Source organism: Chroicocephalus ridibundus, chromosome 2 (assembly GCF_963924245.1).
Source record: "Chroicocephalus ridibundus chromosome 2, bChrRid1.1, whole genome shotgun sequence".
Classification (NCBI taxonomy): Eukaryota; Metazoa; Chordata; class Aves; order Charadriiformes; family Laridae; genus Chroicocephalus; species Chroicocephalus ridibundus.
The window spans coordinates 12,263,415-12,285,726 of NC_086285.1; the positions used below are offsets into that span (position 1 = coordinate 12,263,415).

At 37.7% G+C, this 22,312-nt stretch overlaps 1 protein-coding gene across 3 annotated transcripts in view; it reads right to left on the reverse strand.

Moving 5' to 3' along the window:
- Positions 1 to 22,312, reverse strand: part of LARP4B (La ribonucleoprotein 4B) — a 54,317-nt gene that overhangs the window by 17,579 nt on the left and 14,426 nt on the right. The window contains exons 1-6 of one of the 3 annotated variants that reach the window (XM_063324441.1): positions 19,657 to 19,889; positions 17,682 to 17,816; positions 3,990 to 4,137; positions 3,637 to 3,798; positions 1,352 to 1,433; positions 316 to 452 (exon numbers count right to left, since the gene is read on the reverse strand). In XM_063324441.1, the coding sequence (XP_063180511.1) occupies positions 316 to 452; positions 1,352 to 1,433; positions 3,637 to 3,798; positions 3,990 to 4,137; positions 17,682 to 17,816; positions 19,657 to 19,671 (679 nt within the window). In that variant the 5' untranslated portion in view covers positions 19,672 to 19,889. Of the gene's footprint in view, positions 1 to 315; positions 453 to 1,351; positions 1,434 to 3,636; positions 3,799 to 3,989; positions 4,138 to 17,681; positions 17,817 to 17,928; positions 18,043 to 19,656; positions 19,890 to 22,312 lie in introns of those variants that run through there. The other 2 variants (XM_063324443.1, XM_063324442.1) reach the window with 2 other exon arrangements.

The following is a 22,312-nucleotide window of genomic DNA, read 5'->3' on the forward strand; positions in this document are numbered from 1 at the left end:
CACATTGAGTCATGTTCTTTTTTGATTCTTACCTTAGTGGTAATGACCAGTGCCCTTTTCTGAGAATTTAATTCACATGATTCTCATTTACACAGGTCATTAGTCAATATCTCAAATGTGAAGTAGCTTTTATAAAACTGCAGTCCTATAATTGTGATGGTCTAAACTGGAAGCTGCTTGTTCTAATGCTTTACAGAAAAAGGATAGCATTTTATTGCGATACGTAACAAAAAAGGGAAGAGACTGAAAAATCTAGATTAATACTCCTATGGCAATAACCAAAATGCTTTCTAGCACTGAGGGATTTTTACTTACATCTCAGCACTTCAACAATCAAATCCATATCAGTACTGAGTTTCTTGACATGATCAAGATTTGCTACTGTCATTATTGGCACATACTGATCACTGTCCATCTGTGATATAAGGTACATGTCACTGGCAAGATTTTCTCTGTTGGGAGAGAAAAAAAAAGGGGAGAGAATGTCATTTTTGACAATAAACTTGAGACAACTCATCACATTAGAAGGCAGATTCTTACACTAAATTTTGTTTTCAGCATTTTCACCAACTTCCAAGTCCATTCACCTATTTCACTTCCTATAAAACGTTTTGGTTTCCCCCCCCCCCCACTTCATGCAACAGTATTGGCATCTTCCTGTTCAGGCAGCACATCACATCCATAAACACGTGATATTGTTAGGAGTTTATTACTTCAAATGACCACTGACTGTAACTGGTTATGCAGGAGTATATGGATTAGGAATTGTTCTAGGTTATTAAGGCATGTTTAGGATGTTTTTATCTAGACACAATCACTGAGAATAATTAAGTATAAGTAAGCTGCTTTGATAATCCTGCATGAACCTTTACTGGAATGCATATGATTCAGAGCTCTTTATTTTTTTCCTTTTTAAAATCGACCCTTAGCTTAAAATATAAAGGCATCTATGGATGCACACACAAAAATCCTAGTTTGTATCAATGCAAATTTTAAAATTATTAGCTTAATGAAAGCTTACCAAATGGCTTAAGCTACTCAAGCAACTCAGTTTTAACTTGCAAAAAACCAGAAAGTCATAAAAAAAAAATCACCCGATCTGTAATTTCTTGTAACTACTCCACTTCAAAACAATGTATTTGCTAATTTATGTTTTAGGTCCAGAAGTTTCATGTAAACTTTAAGAGGTACATCAATACCACACTCTGGAATGTGTGTTATTTCCCCCACATTCTCATCCTTTCCACTCAGTTTTAAGTGACAGCTATGAAATATATTAACTTACATCCCAAGTTAGGTACTGGGTCTATTTAGTTATCCTCCAGTTTGCTACATTTAGGTATATACATACCTAGATAAGCAGAATTCCAGTGTTTTTTTCAGTAATTCTCGTAAATCTTCCTGACCTTCTGGTTGCAACTGTTCATTTCCACCTATCAATTAAAATACTTAAGTTTAAATTTAGTTCTGCTGTATCTTCATCAAGCCACTGTGTCTATTGATGGCTGTATAACTAGTAACAAATTTCCAAATTCAATAAACGTTCATTGTGTATTAGTTCACCCACCAAAATCGCACAGGACCACTGAAGACATTCAGGACTATTTAAGAGAAAAAAGAAAAACCATATCTGACTTCACTTGTTAACCTCTGTTCTCTGAGTACATAAAACTTAACGCAGTCTTAGAAAAGCAGCTACAAGCACATCTCAAAGTAAATACAGAACTGATTTAGCTCATAGATGTTCCAACCTAACTAAGCAATTTCTAGTTTACTAAGCCCTAACTAATGCAGCTGACTAATACAGCAAGCAAGCACCGTAATGGAGGCACTTCATACTTCTGACCTCACTCTAAATTTCCAACACACTAATTCAGAAAAGAGAGTTTCAAAAACGTAGTTGTGAAATATCAGCAGATATCCAATCGATTAACAACAAATGTGTGATTAACTAACAATCTCTTGGACAAGGAGAAATTAATTTTTTTCTTATACTCGGATGTTTCAAAATTATCACATGGAAAACACTAATTTCATGTTCACTTCAGTTTAGACCCAATATACTACAGTCAGTTGAGGGTAAACTAATTGTGTCAGTGGGAGAACTGTTTAAAGATCAGAAGTTTAGTGTGGCTTTTAGATATTTACAAAACACTTAGTAACATGTTATGTAAATGTAAATTAGTCTTTTTTAAAAGTATTTCACACCAACTATTACCCTCTATACCCTTCCCTTTTTCAGTAACTTTCATCCTTTTCTTCAGCTCTCCTTAACCTTTCTTCTTCCTAAAGCAACTTCTAATTTCCTCCCACCATTTTGTCCTTCACCTGTTCTATTCTGATGCAGATAATGCCAACACCTGGGAAATGTACTAACCACTACTTCCCTTCCCCATCTCATCTTTTCTTCTTGCACAAAACCTAACAAAGACCAAAACTATAAGCATTTTTAAAAATAATGATTCAAAAAATAAAAATCAGATTTCAGAGTTGGGACCACCTCTGTTACTATTCATCAAGTGAAATAGATCCAACCTGCCGTTCAGCTGCTTTGCCACGCTATTTGACTCGTGTTAAAACTTAACTATTTTGGGCACGTAAAGGACATGCTGACAAGTTCTAACGCTAAGCTAAGGAACACTGTTCCCTTCTAGAGTGCTAGGCATCATTAATGTAATTTCCTACTTGCCAGTTAGTTATTACTGAGTATTCGTCAATAGTACCCCTTAAGTAGAAGGGTGACAGAGAACTTTCAGTTTTCAGCACAAGCAAGGATGATGCCACAGCTGCCATTTCAGTTGTTTCAATTTCCAACTATCATGTATGCTATACTGGTCATTTTTAATACACGTTATAAAATCAGCTAAGCACAATGAACAAGGAGCAGACCTCTCATGAATCTCAAGAAACACCCAGCACATTTTCCTCTTTCCCATCCCTCACCTCAGTTCAAGTAGTAATCCTACATGCATCTTGCAGACCTTCTCTCCCTTTCAGTGCAATGTAAGCATGGCTGAATCTCTATGCTAGTTTCTAGCAGTTTCTTAAAACATGCCATCTGGTATAGACTACAGCTACTAAGAGTCGAACTGAAAAAAAATCGTTGAGAGTTCCTTAAAAAAGAATGCGAAGAAGTCAGACTAAAGTGTTTCTTATTTTAGTATTTTAAGTACAAGACTGATCTTTCAACACATTAAGATTACTACTTGAGACACAAACGGTATGTGAATTTCACCTCAGTACCTGACCCAACTAGAAACAAGCAGTTTAGACAGGTAGATATCTAAAGGTAAATGTCTACACTAGGGACTTGCATTAAGAATAACATTTCAGAAAACAATACTCAGTTATATCCAGAACTTATCATCAATTCTGTGCAGTACCTCATCAAGCCTATACTCAAACAGGAGGAGACTGCCTTCCAAATATGCTTAAGCCTGACAGCAAGACACAGGATTTTCTGGGGTCTATTTCCAGAATGCATATATTGAACAAAAGTGGTGTAGTGGTTTTGTGTTTTTGTTTTGTTTTGTTGTTGTTTTGCTTTTTTTTTTTTTTAAATGGATGCTCACTGCTCAACTCAAATACGTTTTCTTTTTTTAAACCAAGTCCAAGCAAATACCAGCTTTCTCTTACCTGTCTGGGTGGTTTCATGCATAGACTCATACTCGGAATGATCGAGAGCCAAAGGGTTCATATCTGTCTGGTCTGACACCGAAACAGCTGGTGACGGCTCCTGCAGCTCTGTCAGCACTGCATTCTGATGCTTTTTGTCGCCATCACCATTGGCATCCAGTCCTGCAGCAGCAATGATGAACACACTCAAAAAGCATTCCTTCTAACCACGGTAACATCATAGTTAAAACTAAATCTGAAGTAAAGCTGCTTACATATTTGCATTTGTTTTTTAACAGGAAATTAAAATTGACAAAGTTCTCTACTGAATTTTACCTTTTGCTTGAGCAACAGCTAGCAATTCTTATTCATACCTTCTTTACAAGAATCTGGAGGTTGGTCAGGTATTTCTTCCCACGTTTTGCTCACGCTACCATCAGTGGCACCACTTGCTTCCAAGTGTAACATATGATTTCCCCACACCTTTGCATTAGGATTTAACTCGGAAACCTTGGTGGACTCCTAGAAAAAGAAATGTCTTTAATTATGCACTCTGTGGATGCACAGCACACATCTGTGCATATGTATGTACAGTTTCAAGCAACAATATCAGACGTACAACTCAAGATTGGACTGTCAAGTTTTTTTTCCCACATCTGAATACATTAACTGAATAGCCATCCCATAATCGATTCAGTTACAAAAATGACTGAATTGTGCAGCACAGAATCCATTTCCCTGATTAAGAAGCACCAGAAAAGGTTAGCCAAGCAGAGCAAACTACAACAAACATTTCATTCTTCACCTTTGACAGACTAACTCAACCTGTACTTGCCCTAGACTTCAGGCAGTTCTTTAATACACATTAACTCAATGTTGATTATATTGTTATTGTATCTGTTTCTGTGAAATAACATATAAAAATTAAGAAAATACAAAAGCACAGGGGGTTGAGTTGGGTTTTTTTGGACTTCCATAGAAATATAAATGGTTTTAAGGAAGCGTTATGGAAAATTTAAAGCAATGAGATGTGCATGACAACTTCTGTCATTACTTCAAGAGAAAAAAAACAGAGCATTAACAAAAATTTACGTTAGTTTTCCCCTAAAAGGAGAAAAAGAATGAATTAACAGATCCAGTTAAATCATCTTAGGCCAATGTCCTTCAACCTGGACTGGAAATGGACACATTTAATGATCATATATGGTTATATATAGCCATTATATAAATTGTTATATTTGTGCTTCAGAGAGATTGCTCTCTGCAGTGCCAACATCTACAGTACTTTTTTGGTAGTAACATGAGACAGTTTTCTCCTGTTTTGCTAATGTTTGAGCAAAATGTATTAAGTTATTCCATACTGAGAATATCTTTGGTGTATTTTAATATGATGATTATACTGGGAAAGAGTATTGCTCATGATAACACACACTAAAAAGCTTATTAAAATTTGTTTTTTGTGAATTTAAGGATGCTAGGAACATTACAGAGTTTAAGACAGGCACTTCAAAGCTCCATGAAGCTTTAATTACTCTGAAACATGTGCACTCAGATAGTGATTATCACAGTGCATAGAAAACACATCCAGAATGTAAAAAGATCTAAGGAATCTCAACTTAAACACACCTACTGACTGACAGAGAAAAGACTTATAAAAAGTGGACACGTTCGACATAACTACTTGAATAGTAAGGACTCAAATGACAGCAAGTTCCACCAGCTTCCATTTTTAATATAACAAGTTTCCCTGGGGGCTAACGAACTCAGTCTCTAGGACAATCCACCGCCAGCACTGCAACTGCTGGGCAAGGTCAGAGCAGCTGCTGTAGTGCAGTCGGCGTGGAGAACAACGCTAAGTGCTGGCTCTGCTCGGCAGGGAAGGCAGAGGAGCAGGAGCTGCAGCAGGTCGGCTTTGTCTCTTTCTTACCCCAGCTGGCCAAGATCCAGTCTAGCTCATTCCCCACACTTCTCCTGCAGCCACTCCTTTCTACAGCACTTCAGAAGATCATCTCCGGAAGTGAGCAAAAAGTTTCCTAATTGCTACCAAGCAAGAACTGTAAGAATTTCAGGAAATCCACAAACATTTCTTCCCATACGAAGGTAAAGAGCGCTATTAACAGTCAGTAGAAAGTTACCCTTCCACATACAGAAGTATTCATCTCAAGTTCACCTAGAATTGAGAATCTACAATCAAGATACTTTGCCCAATGTTTAAACTTTCACACAAGATAAAGAGAACCAGAAAGAAAAAATAAAAGAAAATAAAAATCAATGTTCAGCAACACTTTGAACTACTACATTCTCTATAGCATTCAGATTTGCGAAAGAAAGAATGGTCAGTTCAGGACAAAATAACATATGAGATATTTAATGAAACCACAGTTTGACTTGGCTTATTCCAATTCCTAGCTTCAGCATTAAGCTTTAACATCAAATCACTTCCGCAGAATACTTACAAATTCGTCTTTATCTTGCCATCCCCAAGTACCAACATTTTCCGGTGCTAGCAGCTGATACGGGTATCTTTCCACTGCATATGAAGCACCTGTTACATCTTCAGGTTCATTCTGGAAGTTTTCACTAACTACACATTGTCTGTCATTCTTCATGGTATTGTTAGAAATTGTATTATTCCATAAAAAGCCCATTAGATATTCACCATTACCAGCAGGAACGGTGTCAGAAAATAGCTGATTTGTCCAATCAGCATTGCCAGTCTGAAGACTGATGAAGTGTGACCATATTTCAACTTGGGGATTTTGTCTGTCCAGTTCATAGGAGTGCTCTGGGTCACTGGATACGTCTTCCATCAGATCTAACGCACACCGCTCGCTGCCTCGCCGAAATCCTGCGGCACCAGGAGAGGCACTCTGTATTTCGTAGGAAGGAGTAGCAGCGTATTTGTCTACCTGCTTTGGGTCAACAAAAACTCCAAGCTCTTTGTTTGAGAAAATCTTGTGATCTGACTGCATCTGTTCACAACTTGTGGTGAAGTCATTCATTTGAGTATTTAATATGTAACTGGTGTTTTTCAGTTCAGTACTCTCAGCTTCTAACTGCTTTAAATTCCCCATGGTAAAAGCTTCTAGATTCCCAGTTGACATACTGAAACCAGTGAGGTTCTCCTCCTTTGAGTGGACACTGAAACACTGTTTTACTTCATCATCCTGAAGATTACACTCATTTACACCACACACACTTTTTTCATGAGTTTCTGGTCCTACTTCAGTAAAAGGCCCAACAGAAACTTGGGTGTTCCTGACCTCTGGCTCTGGACTGGTACAGTGACATAACTTAGGCTCTTCCACTGGTTTATCATGCACATGAGAATATGAATTTTGACACAATGAAGGTAAACAATTATGGGCTTTATGTAAGAGATTACTGGCATCTTCCAGATTTTTAGTGTCATCTATCGATTTAACACTCGTATGCATACCACTGTCCAAAGCTACAGGTACAGGGGAGTTAGAGTAAGTATTCTGATCGTGAGTCAAGCCTTTATTGACATTTAAGATGTTTTTATCACAATCAACAATGTTAGCATCCAAATTCTGTTTTACATTTTCTGCCTTTTTATCAATTGTTTCATTTAGATGAACTTCAAATTTTGTCTGTTTTACAGATTCTACAACATCCCCAGCTGTTTTATCTGAGTCTGTCCCTGCGTTCCATTCATCTTCCACTGTGTGGAAGGAATATACATCCTGTTGTTCATCTTGTCTACAGTTCAGGTCCATTTTATTCATATCCTCATGTTCCACAGACACAGAAGAGACGCTGTTTTTGTTATCTGAATTTGAATATTTGCACACTTTACCTTTATTTTCTGGTGACTCTTGTGAAATCTGAGATTCTAGGCTGCTTTCCTTTACGAACATTTCATCTGCGCTTGTGTTATGTAGTTCATGAGATGTCAAAGTGCCATCACTTACCCATGATCGAGTTCTGCTCAAGCTATCAGCTTCCTCAAGCATGTTGTCTTTTAGCTCAATGGTACTCACAGAGACATCTTCCTCCATGCCACTAGGGTTTGCAGCTTCAGTCGACGTCTTGTTTTCAGTGCAACCCTTAATTTGAGTTTGAAAATCAGAACCTTCTTCCCACTTTTTGCGCATTTCAGTTATATTCAAAGCTTCACAGCTATGCAAAACTGTACCTGTGCATTTCTCTTTATCTTTCAAGAATTCTTCCATAACACTGTGATGTTCACTAGGGTCAGGTGCAATTGTTTGTCTATCATCATACATTCTTTGAAATGTTCTCTTTTCCACACTTGAGTTTACTTCACTTTCTGGCTTTAGGAAGTAGCCTTCTTCAGCACGTTTTTCTACATGTTGACTCTTCAAAAAAGAATCATGTAACTCTAATGATAATTTAAAGTTACCACTCACGTTCTCTTCCCCCTGTTTAGTATTTAATTCCCTTACAACACTTGAGGGATGCCTACTTAAACCAAACGGTACAACCTCAGAATCATGACTTCCTTCAATTTGTCGTGAATTACATACTCCAGTGTTTAACAATACACTGGAAACACAATCACTGTGTTTCATGTTTTCTGAATTAGGGCTGCATCGGTCCTCTTCAGCAGCATCCGCAAATTTGACGGAGTCACAAGCTCTATGGAGTGATTCATTCCAACTGACAGCATTACCTATGGTATATACCTCCTTCTGTTGATTCTCAGGGACAACTTCATTGTATACTTTCACTCTTAAGCCATCTGTTACTGTATTGCCAGCATTTAACCTACGCACTTCACACCTGTTAGCCAGGAAGGTATCATAAGAAGACTGGCTGTCTATGTTACAATATTCCTTTGTTTCCTTTTTCTGCATGTTTGATCTATCCTCTTTTTTATGCTCAAACAGTTCTTCCTGTGAATTAAACTTAGCTTCCACTTGTGCCAATTGCTGCATTGGAAATTCCTCCCCTGTGTCTAGAGGTCGTGCCATGCTGCACATTCCTTCATCAGTAACAGCTGAGTTATCTACGTCTGCCACAGTCTCTTCATACACAGTAGCTGGCACCTCTTCATCCCCTTTCAGATCTTCAGCATCTACAACACAAATACTGTAAAACTCCCTATCTTTTGTATTTTGTCTGTTGTCTACATCAAGGTATGAAAATGTTGGAGACATCTCTCTATGTGAACTTGAAACTTTTTGTAGGCTGTTACTCTTGCCATCTTCAACACTTACTGTTGTTTCATTCTGCCTTGAATGGTCACATGTAACTGCATAATCCTCCAGAAAATTTCTATTTAAGGAAATTTCACCCTGTAAGCCTTTGTCTAGGATGTCTGGTACTTGTGAAGTAGAAATACAATCAAACAAGCAGTGCTTTTCTGCAGCTACATTTTCATTATTAATATTACTATTTTCTGTATTGTTTATGTGCTGACCATTACTATCAGATTTTTTAGGTGCTCGTTTTTTAATAACCCTATCTTTCTTTTCTTCACTTTTCTGCAGATTTCCATATGTACCAGAGACCTTTAGGAGGTGACTAAATGAATTAAAGAAGCTAAAAGGTCTGTCATACGTTCTCCTAGAGCTGTCACAGGGAGTAGTCTCCATGCTTTTGTATGATGGATATTTTGCTTTTCTAGCCCAGAACCCAGATTTAGATTTTGATGGTGCGCAATCATCGCTACGAACACGTTCAACGCCGACTATCGCAGCTGCCCCATTAACCGTCCTTCCCACTGTATGCCGATCCTGGCTTTCCACAGTTCCTAAAATTGAAGATAAAGTTTTACTTATCCTTGACGCTGGTGCTTCCTCTTCCACAGATTTTTGTAACAAGCTGGTTTTCTCCTCATTCGTGCTGTTACTCAATTCTTTACTGAAGCAGCAACCCATGTTTAGTAGTGTCAGAGGAGTCTTCTCATGGCAAATCACCTTCCTCTATACACTAAACTAATTTTCTACTGCTACTGAGGAGACAAGCCAACACCCAGCTGCCAAAAATAGCACACTTAAAAACCATGCAGGGGTTCATATGTCATTGCCACTCAAAGTCCAAATCCCAGTTGCTGAGCAATGTTTCAGTATTTCATCATATGCACTGTAATATTCAAGCCAAATAATTCTCCTAATGAGATTACAGTCTGTTTACAAGTATTACCAAGTCTTATGAACTTCCATTGTTTAATTTCCTGGAGAGTTTCCTTCATCCAAATCATTAAAATATTTAAATGACATCTTTCACAACGTCCATGTGTGCCAAAAATCTGCCTGCCTTCACATTTAATACAACTCTGACTTTCTATACAAGGATAAACGCAGTCTGGCTTCACACGTTTACATCTGATTCGAAAAACTAAACCAGTGGAAGCTATTAGGATCAAACACTTTTTGGACTGTTTTCTCCTCCTCCTCCCTTCCCCCAGAGCTAAACCTACACCAAGATTACTTCTTTAGGAAAAACAGGCTAAAGATAGATAAGACCTCATGTATTCCATTGAACAGTCACTGTACGTTATCAGAAGCTAATTCTGTTCCAAGCCTTTTTTTATTCGTTATCTGCATAAAAAAAAAAGAATACATAATACCTCAGTGACTTACAACACTGCAAGGGGCCTCACAATCATCTAGCCATCTCATGGTAGTGTGTCAGGATTAATTATAATTAACCTCCAAAAAATTTATGTATTCTTTTACAAAAAAACCTCTAATGGATTTAAAAGGTAGTTTGACTAAATGCTACTTGTTCCAAAAGTCTGTCTCCAGAATAAGCTTTCTTTGTTGTAGGCAAACAGATTTCTTTCAGACCTTATAGTAGCCAGAGCATCTTTATACGCATGTATTTACATATTGGAAGACTTCTACTACTGTAAGTCCCTTTACTTGCTAAAAAAAGTGCTTGTTTCTTCAAAAATAAAAACCCAATAAAAAAGCCAAAAATACCCAGCAACCTTTTCTGCTCTAAACAGTGTTGTTCTTATTTGCCTTCACACAACCTTACATCACTCAGACCTCTCAAATCCATTGCTATTATTTCAAATTTGGACCCCATCCTTCAGAGAGCTCACAGACTGTACCACTACAGCACCACCACTCTGTTACTGAAAAGATGCTGAAAACACAGAAGAAAGTTAAGAAAAGACAGACCCGTAAACTGTCTTTCAAATGCTCTTTCAGCTGTACATTGAACTGAGTGCTATTTTTCAATTGGTTGTGCACCTAATGTCAAGTTTTATCAAGATATACTTGAAAGAGTTTTAAGTTAGACTGGCAACTTGCCTTCATTGTATTCATACAGCAGTATAGAGGGGTACTAAGGCTAATTAAAGCAGTTGCCTTTCAACTAACTAGTATGAGATCTATTTTAATTTCTATTATTTCAGGGTAAAGGCTGCTTAACATACAGAGATCCATGCTCTGATATTCCACTATCGTTACTTTTTTTTTTTTTGCATGATTATCATTGTGACTTATTTTAAAGCTGCTTTCATGGCAAGGCACATAGCCTACATAAGGCTATTCAGGCTTATCTATGTTGTCTATATGGTCCCTGTCACTGCCACACTGCAAAAATTCTGCTTGATTTCCAAAATTCTAAGAAAAAAAATTCAGTCTTTACCAGAGAAGCCCACAGTCACTTATTCCTTTCAATCTCCTTCACTTACTTGTGACAGAAAATCTACTACTGTCAACACAGAAATAAATTAAGCATCAGTTCCTCTTTTACTTATTCATATCTAGTCGGTAAATTAAGTTAAAATCTGTTCAGACTCATGAACCAAAGTAGAAGCAAACATTTTTTTGTTTTCTGTTGTCACCTGAAGATTGAGTAAAAAAAACCAATGCTGCACTAGACCACAGGAAGCAGAACAAGGCTGGGTTAAAATCAGGTAGAAGACAATGTGAAAAAAAGCTCGCGCTATCCCAAACTGTTCACAATCTTATGATAATAACTTGCAAGTACAAGGTAGTACTGAACAAGTGCAGAAGCACTCTAGAAATTCAGATATTTCAACTTTAGCCTGCACTGCAGTCACTATGAAGCACTCCGGCAGTAGTAACAATAGAGTTCACATTTAACAGCATAAACCAGACTAGAAGTGAATGTCTCCTCCTTATACAGCGTGAAATGCTTCTATTCTCTTCTCTGAAGCTTTTGCAAGGTACTCAAATATTTGAGTCATTTCTTATCCTACTACTTTTTATAAATAGGCTATGTAACACAAAAAAAGAGCAAAGCTGTAATATAGTTGCCAATGTAGCTTTTTTACCCCAGACAAATATTCTGCTCATAGGACAAGTGAATCACAAAAAAAAATAATGTGCTTCAGATTCTTAAACACAGGTTATCATATAACGAAATGCCATATAAATTCAAGTGCCATAGGTGGACTCAGATTTGTATACACGAAAAGAACCATATTGGCTAACTTTCAGGAGAAACCTATTCACCACTAATCCTCTGACCATAAAAAAAAGATTGCTGAACTGGCTAGAGAATGCATTCCCTCCTCGGCAAGTCTGCTTTGAAACTGCCAAGTAAGAAAAGAGGAAGGCTACCCTGCCTCTCCCCCCAGCTTATCCAAGATGTGAAGCCTCAAAGTGCCTGCAGATATATTGTTCTTAAGGACAGGAAGCCTGATGCATCATTGCTGCCATCTGCTGCATTTTTTTTAATTCTCCCATGGGACAAAGTTATTCAACATACTTGAATCCAGACTTAAAACTATGCCAAGTCACTCCTCTCTTTAGTATTCCCTGGAACCAAGAACACGGAAAGGGGGAGGGGGTTACTTATAATAGGTTTTTTTTTTTAAGGAAGGCCACAAGCAAACAATTCATCTGTTTTTAATGTCAGCATAAAGTCACACTTGCAAATCTACAACTATTCAGAAAACTCCCTCAGCAGGTAAATCGCAAGATTTTTCCTTCTGTGATTTAACCATTACTAACTACGTGCCTTCTAGAGAGGAACTAAGTGCCTTTAAGAGACGAACCAGGGCAAAGTCCACTTTTCCAGTGCCTTAACAAGCACTTCTGCTATCAACTAATGGGGAGAAAATGGGTGAAGCAGTTCAAGCAAGCAGAAACTTCTTCCAGTTTTCCCATACCCTTGTCCTTAGTGCAAAGGCACATTTTGTACTTGTTCCTTTGGTTTTATCTAAGAGTTCCAGGGATAATTTCTATTTTTAAGCACCTATAGTGCACGTTCATTAAGTCACATTTCCCAATACCGTTTATTGTGGGACCACCATTAAAAAACCAACAGTAACATAAATTTAAGCAGAAAATACCACACTGTTGTTATGCTACATCACCTGAGGTTGGTTGTTTAACTTTCAAGACTTAAAAACCTCCTGGCTAAGCTAAACACCACCACCTGACTTGAAAAGCACTTCAACAAAATTTGTGCTCTGTCACTTCAGAGCCCAGCTCAGCTGGGGGGTGGCTTTTATTTATTTTGTGGCTTTTTTTCCATTATATATATTGGCTGTGGTATATTACTCATCCACTCAATAGGTTTTCCCTCTCCATGAAACAAAACTGCTCTGAAGCAGCACTTTCATAACCTGAACAATTTTTTTTTAATAAGCATTTTAGTTCTATGTCCTGCGCACACCTACGCAGAAGGCAAGAAGTCAACATACTTATTAAGGGGAGTATCCTTTCCCAGCTACTTTCATTTCTACACGTACCTATTCCTTGTCAAGGAGTAAGGGTTTCTCTTACAGACCTAAGTTTGAAAATATAGTCTAGCTTTAAAGTTACAATAGCACAAGTTAAAACAGTCCTTACAACCTTCTGACACCTAACTTCATTTATCCTTTTTCTATAATGAAGCCATGCAATCATAACTAGTCCTGAAGAAACAGTCCTGCACTCCCAGGCCATACCTGATGCCATGCCCACCACCAGGTAACATTAAAGAAAAGAGCAGCATCATTACTGCAGGTTTTTGGAAACAGCTGATCAGATTGCTGAACTTTCCCTCCAATATATCCAGGTTAAATGGACTGTTAAAAGTTTAAATACACATTTTACATATTAAAGCAATTAAGCATTAGCATTAGAAGTCATCTACAGGTGCAGAACTATTCAGTACTTTTCTTACAGTCTAAACGTACAATAATGTGACAGAAAGACCAAACACCAAGCAGTACCGATCCTTCATGATGCTGATACCACGCACGTTCAGTTTAAGGTCTAATCCTCCCATCTCTCATTTAAAGCTATTCACGATCTCTTGAATTATTAACTATCACCTACATGTTACACAAACCACTACTTCACTCTTAATTGGCACATACTGCAGGTAATACCGCGTATTGTCAAGTGATCTAAGGATTATATGCTACACTGAATTTTCACTAAACTGTTACACAGGGTCCCATATTAAGCTAGTAAATCTAATTTCCTCAGTCCCTTTTTATTCTATGAGGCTTATTCCTGAATGGGTTGCAAAAGGATTTTTGAACAACATAACCTAGCAGCTCTAAGCCCCAGGCATTCTTCCATATTACCTTCTATGAAAAACATTTTAGAAAGTACAATTAAGTTAAATTTTCTGAGTTGCTACCTATTTTTCTTGTGCTTAGAATCAACAATATGATTGAATTTGTATTTACAGTACCTATAAGCATTGACAAAAACCAACATACCACATCGGTTTGAATGGCCATTAACAGAAGCCCATGGCAGCACCCGATAATTATTCAACTAGAGAGAATGGGTGACGCTCATACTGCAATCAGTCAGCAAGTTCAAACAGCCCCATGGTAATATCCTCCACTGCAACACACCAGCTTTCACAGAACCTGTTGCCACCTGATGGCAAGAATCCCTTATGAAGGCAATTTCAGATTTCCAGATCAAGTCTTGGATTCAGACAATCAAGGAAAGAAAATTCTTTGGTCCTTGGAAAGCACTCTGAGAGCCCACATATTCAAATGTGGGCATGGCAGGGTAAGAGTTTAGGAAGAACAAGGAAAAAGACTGTGCCTTTAGCACTAAAGGTTAGTTAAGTCCTGGCTGGCAGACACAGGTCACATAAGCTACCTCCACCATGGGATTGGGGTCTTGGTCTCTTCCCTTGGAGAATAATCTTGAATTTCTAGCAGCAAAGTGTTACTGATCAAAAAGGAAACAGAAGTGAGTCAAAGGGAGTGAAGCATTTCTTACACACTGACTTTCCTGGGTTCAGTCTGACAAGGGCTTTCTCAGAAACAGTAACTGTCATCAGAATGCAAAAAAAAAAAAAAATCCAATGACAGATGACATCTGAAGTGACAAAGCCCACCTCTAAATTAAAGGAAAAGCCGGAAATACTATTTAACTTCTAAATCTATCAAAGCTAAGAATTTGCTAGACTCCTTAAATAATCTACCTCCAATTTGTAAGTGTAAACTACTATTAACAAGAAATTTACGAGGATCCTCAAGCTGCTAATTTCCTTCAATTGACTTGCCTGCAAAACTACTGAAATTCTGCTGGTAAATACTACTAAAATCAGCCAAATTCACGAGGAGCTGTTGTTGGAAATGAACTGTACTGGGCTTGCAATCAATCTACATTAGGGATTAAACAGCATATAGCTTTATAGCTACTTCAAGGCAAAAGAAGTGACTTTGACTCCCTCACCATGAGGTTAAGCCTTTGCAAACTGTTAGTAGACAAGTGACCTCTCTATCACTAACATAAGCAACTCTGGAAAATGATTTCTGAAGTGTTCCATCACAACATCAAAACTTCTGTTTTAATTCAGTCACTACTATCTGTTCAACGTTACAGTGTGTGTTAAGTTTTGTTCCTGCCAAAGAAAACAGACTGACTAAAGTCATAATTAGGAAAATGTATTTATTGTTAATATTTAAAGATATAACAAAAAGTACTTTATATTATCACTTCAGAATTAAGACTAGCATGCTGGGAGTTATTTTTCCAGGATCTACAGAGGCGTATCAAGATTTCCAGTAGAAATTCTACAACTTTCCTCCTGAACTGCCACAAAAGCACTCTGACTAGGTATCACCAGATTCTAGTAGAACAGTATAGTCAAAATAGCTAGGGAATGTAATTCAGCAAATTTCTTTTAAGTCTATAAAAAAAGGCTCCTAGAAATCTCACTAGATACCACAGCAGTATGGCCCCTTATCAAATACCCACTGAAGTAGGGATCATCACAGACATGAATCTATACCTTTACGCAGTCTAGCCCTCTGATCTCAAAATAATTAAGACACATAAGAAACAGCAGGTGATTTTCAGTTAACCCGAAGCATGTATTTGCTAGAAGCAACTGAGTCAGGACTTCAGAAGTTCTTCTCCTTCCTACCACATTTTTGGAAACATGAAAGCAATCTTAGTTTAGACGAAACTGTTTTAGTTTGCTAACTTCTTCCTGTACTCCATGAAGTTTTTCTTGAACTATAGCCTTGTTCCCAAAACTTGCAACCGAGGTCCTGAAGCACTGGCAAAATATATTCATGCAAGCATGCCATTACGGAAGGGACCATCTTGAAAACAACACTTTCAAGAGCATGTATTGGCAATGATTCTCATACAACAAAATGACCTCCTGATGCTGTGCATATAAGAGTACAACACCGATTTAACTTAAAAAAGCTTAATAACTTACAGGTCTCATCTTTTTGGAATAAAATATTCAGCAAAGGGAAAGCTTTAATCTCAAAAGAATTACTTATTTGAAATGCACCATTATAACACTATGGATACATTCCAAGATATCTAAATTGACATTAGTCTCCTCTACTAAGGAAGGGAGCAGACAGATTTTCTGATCTTGAAAGAAATGGGTACTCTCTTTCTCCAAGTAAGTACAAAAGAACAGAAATTAGGATTTAGATCCAAGTTTACATGTAGTTTTATAAAAAATCTAGTATGACAAATTAAAAGAACCATCATCAATGTGAAGACTAATCAAACCACCTTTAATACTACTGCACCTGTTGAAAGTACATTGACAGTTCCAAGCTTTTGAAGCAAATCTGCAAGAATCTCTCTCTTACTGAAGCTTACACACTGGTTTCTTGGAGTTAATGCCTTGAGTACAGGAAAAAAAAAATCATAACAGCTTAGCTTTCAAAAGTATGACACAAAAGTGGGTTCGACTTTTTCCTCAACTGTCAAATAGACAAAATTCACATCTGAGAAAGGTAAAACAGAGCAGAAAAGAACACAGAAGAAAAAAAAAGGGGGGGGGGACACGACCAAACAAACAAAAACCCCACCAGCTTGCTTAGCAAAGAAAAGCACAAGTTCAGAGCGTTTTCCAAAATGCTCCTTAGTGCTTGGTGCAAGGTAAGTCGAAGCAGCAAGCACCTGCTGCTTAGCATAGCACAGGTTAAGTGCCCAGCTGAACATGCACTGAAACCAAACTCTTCAAGATGTCCCAAGCAGAAACATCCATCCCAATATACAGTTAATGACCAAAGATGAAAATATAATGTTATGAGTAGAGCTTACACACAAATCAAGTATTCAGTCTTCTCAAAGACACACGTAACATTTACTGCAACACATATACACGCAGCACTATCTGCTGTATGATCTGCCAAAAGCATTCCATAAAGCAACTTACTGGATCCCGCACAGTGGCACAGAAGCGGCAGCACGTGCCATTTGGCAGAACTGACTGAGCAAAATTCCTGTTACAGAAAGCAATTTCCTATTTGTATGGGTTTGTATGTTTTTCAATTACAGATACATGCCAAGTCCATTTCCTGCATTTTCCTCACATGTTAACGTGGGAGCTAGAACCTAACTCAAGACTGGTAATACAATTCCTGCATAGCCTAAAAAGCCCTGTACCTTAAATGAGTGAAACTGTTGTAACTTGCAGTTTATTTAAATCCCCTGTAGGGCTGAAGAAAAGTTAAGTTGAGGGTCCCACTCGGTATGGAGAATTAGCCACCTTTGACAGCTCTGTTCTAGCATTTTATGTTGCACAATGCTATCAACCAACTGTCTTCTAAAGTGTTCTGAGATACAATTCTGATTAAGACATAGTAAAAAACAAAATAAATCACTGTTTCATGCAACACTTACAACAGGGGAATATGTAATCATAATACTTACTAGATGAGAACCGTCTTTAACTTCTTGTACTTGCTGCACCTGCGGTTCAGCCACAACTTTAGTGTCCTGATCAGAAGTCATGAGCTGTCTGCTTTTTGGCTGCTCAGAGAGAACTTTACTGGTCACCTTTGTAAGCTGCGGAAATGGGAAGACAAAAGATTCTGTAAGTGGTTGTTGAAATTCCTGAAAACTCACAGCCATTCCAGACATGCCATGCTGATTCAGACCAAAGGTCCAAAGAACTTACACACAACAGGTTTGGGATTACCGTCCAGAGAAAACGCTAACAACAGGTTTGGGATTACCATCCAGAGAAAACGCTACGGGAGAAGGCGAGGATAAAGCAACCTTGCAGACACCCTCAGCTCCCAGCCGCCGGCTGCCTGGGGAGTGCAGACGAACACTTGCCACAGCACCGGGCAGGGAAATTCCACTGGGAAAGTTTCACTTGATTCTCACCTTAATTATTCAGATTAGTTTTCAAACCATGACTTCTTCGTACCACCTGGTAGACTTACTTAACTTATTAAGAAGCATTTAGTCACAAACCAACCTTTGTCTTCTACAACTACTCTGACAGTCAATCTTTGCAAATTTTAAGCAGCATGTTACAACAGTTCTGCTAGGATTAGTAACGCTCAACAAGTTGCTCTGCTCCATCATCCTAAAATGTTATTTTATTTGATTAGACAAGTAGAAAACTGAGTAGAGTTGAAAGTCTGACAGCAACTTTGCTTTGAAATTTGAGGCTATTATTTAATACTGTTATTATAAAAAACACCTGGTCTTTAAAAAACAAGAAAAGCTCATTTAAAGCATAAAGTCTCAGAAAGTAAATATTGGGATGTAAAATCAGGGTAATTTTTTTAATTTTTCTTTTCAAAAGGACTATGAGCAAGTTGTAATATGCTTTGAGTTACTTATTCACCCAGAAATTCTGGTACTCCATCTGTAACAATGCGTGAGAGAAATTTATTGATTTCCAGTTAGTGACACTGAACTTCAGGCTGAGATTCTCTGTGATCTCCTTAAAAAAAATAAAAAGTAAAGATTTGCAGCACATGGAAGGTACCAGTACGATTCCTTTCTTTAGCATCACCTCCTTTTATGGTATTTTGGACTCCTAAAGACTGGAGTTAAAGTATTTCTTTCAGTCTATGGCATTATGGCCTTCCATGGAATCTCCTCTACACTGCATTTTGAAATGGGCAAAGCAAAAACCTTTCACACAACTGACAGAATACATTCCAAAATTTTCAAATAAAATTACGGCATTCACCTGATTCGAGCATCTCTATTATGGGATTTTGCAGAAGATAAGATTTTGCACACACAGTTGAAGAAACAAATACGCTGACATCCTTGACAGGACAAAATATTCAGCTTAGATGAACAGTTGCTTATCACTTCGTGCTACTGATGTAAAGTCAGCATGAAAAACATGTTTTTGAAAGAAACACATGCACTGTGTCACTGTTATAGTCCTGGACGTTTTTTTCCCCTAACATCCTGCCTCTCATCTTGGAATAGAAACTATTTAAGTAACAGAGAAATGACATAGACAAAAAACCACATTAAAAAAAAAGAAATAAAAAAATATATACTGCCCCTCACATACAGTGTTAACACACACATGAACATACACAGAGTCTACATGACAGAAAGTCTGGAATTCAATCACGATGTTTCTATTTTATAAAAAAGAAAAAACAAAACAAAAGTCATCCTTGGTATAAAAGCAATTTTTCAAAAGCCAGTATTAACTAGCTATACTCTGTGTTGCTTGGGAAGCTATATGCACATTAACACTCCTGAAGGTGTCTAAGCTTCTCAGAGAATGCTTCTGTTAATATTCTTTAAAGAAATCGGTTTTAGCCTTTTAAAATTTTGCATTAGTATCTTTCTCAAAAAAGCACAAGACTTCTTACATAGTTCATGCTCCCTGTATATAACCTCCACTGCTGTTCATACTAACCTTGAGCATGCACATTAGTCCAGATTCACAAGCTGAAGTCTACTTAACAGAAAGACAAATGTCTTTCAGTCAGAAACGATGCTAACTATTCAGCATTTTGACTTCCAAATCAATGCCAAGGTACTTCTTTGCATCCTTCTACGTCACCTGCTTATCTCACACATTCCCATTCCCTTCTAGGATCAGCCTGTCCCCAGTCATGCTGCAATCTCTTCCATCCTCCAGTATGTTGTGTTAGCACCAGTACTTTGTATATCTACGGATTGTGGAAGGAAAACAGCTAAGATCACGTGAGTCTAACAAACAAGACTAAAGTTCCACTACACATACGTCCTTTAAAGCATTTGCTGACCAGCCATCAAACACAAAATATTCAGATAAATCATTAATTTCAGCTGAGGGTGGACAAGTTGTTAGCCAACTTGATAGATAACACATGACTGCAATGTGCACATTGCAACTTTAAATTTCTTGGGCAAGCCACCAGCAATCAGAGCAGCACATCACTCTACTGCTTTTCACAAGTCCCTTAGATGAGATTACACAAGATGCTTATCACAGGCCAGGTTTAGATTGAAGCTCTAGGTAAGTGTTTGCATTGCTCAGACTAATAATCTATTCTCGTTAGTTATGCAGATTTTTCGTGATACACACCGCAGTAAATCCACTCACCCTGTGAACAAATTATTTTTAATAACTACAATGCCAAACCCATACATTTAATTTGCATTTTGAACATCAAGGAACAAGACTGCTCTTGAAACAAGTGATATGCTACTATACTCTGTTTAAAGAGGATAGTCAACCTGCCTTCTAAGTCCCATACTTTTAACATTAATTAGCTATTGCCTTTCTGCAATATTGAAAGACCCCGAATGCAGAAGGAATTTCCTTTGCAATTTTCTTTGCTTATATGTCACACTGCTACAACTCCCCAGGACATCAAGTGCTCTGCTGTAAGATCCCATCTGTTGTGATCTACTTCAAAACAACTTCACATGCAGGGGCATTCTGGAAAGTTAGTGCCATCAACTTTTCCACCACAGAGCTGCCACTTACCAGTCTCTTAAAGCACAAAACCTGTATGACAGCAGGCTCCCGTGACTGTCGTGTCAGATAATGCAGCATTTGTGGAAAAAGCAGTGTTATTTCAGGGAGAGAAACAATAAAGACCACAAAATGTTTAAGGCTCTTCACAGGATGTGTTTTAGCATGTTTTTCATTAGTATTGATACATATCTCCATACACAAGCTTATTTAGAAGAACTACAATCAATACCTGGTAGTGCTAGAAACTACAGGTAAGGATTGATAGTTTGAAGACAGTTTATCCTCTTTTGATGCTAGTTCAATGGTCAAATTAGCAAGTAAGTTAAATGTGGCATTATAATGCAGCAGTAAAAATTATCATCCCATTGAAGAGTTAACTTGCTCACCACTTTAAAAGATACACTGAATTGCTGACTGGTAAGCCATATCTTTGCATGAATACACACTGCTGCAATAAGTAGGAGACATCCAAGAGAAAAATGCAAGTTGGCAGCCCTGTTTGGGACAGAGATAGCAATACCTGTGGCAGAACACTGAGCTGTCAGGTGTAGATTGCAAATTTTTTCATCTAAGTTATTAAAAAAAGAAAAACCACACAACAAAAACCTTCAGAGGCACGCAGCCTCTCAAATAAGCTTTTAAACAGTATTTTTGGTCTATAGCAAGCAGATTCACACAAAAAACATCTGTCTTCCACAAATTATGCCCAGTCATATAGTCTACAGAATGGCCTGCATTTATGAGTTGATTTAGAAGCACATAATTATAAAATTGTAATATTATATATAGTTTCAGTTTTGCAAGTGCATATAGTAAATCTTCCTTCTCACTTGTCGTTTGGTCATCATAGAGTAATTTAGTCTAGTTCAACAACTTCAGATGTATGATATCAAGAGCAAAGTTACTCTCAAGACATGCAAATATTTATTTCCAGAACTACCTAATCCAAGAGAAACTCCATGAACTTTATTGAAGCGTATCAAAAGCAGCGTGAACTTGGTTTTTAAGTAGGCAAGACACTTATCCCCCAGAAGTTTAAAATACGGGTAAAGACATGTTTCTTAGAAATGACACAACATTCAACCCTGAAGTCCTTACTGTCCCCAAAACTATAACGCACTGCTCAGTCTGCTAAATTAGTAATTGCAACAGGAAGGGGACAAGCGCCTTAATACAGCTGTTTTCTCATGAGAGTGAGGACAATGGCAGCAGTAACTCTTTACTCATACAGATCTGTCCCTGCAGGCACTTGGTCAACAGTGGTTAATCTGAGGAGTTACAAGAACATTCTCAGGACGGACTGAGACCACCTGGCCAAGCGACACAGGTAGCACATGTTCCAACCTACTGGTTTCCCTCTGAAACATCCACAGCCACCTTCACAAAGAAGTGGTCATGGGGTTTTTTTTTGTCTGTGTTTTTTTTTTGTTTGGGGTTTTGTGGCATTTGAGGTTTTTTTTGTTTAGTTGGGTTTTGGAGGGTTTTTTGGTTTTTTTTTGTTTGGTTTTTTTTTTTTTTTTTAAGTTGACAACATGGTTGTTTACTGACAAATATTTTCAGATGCATCTTACTATAAGAATTCGACCATTTCAGAAGATACCAGATA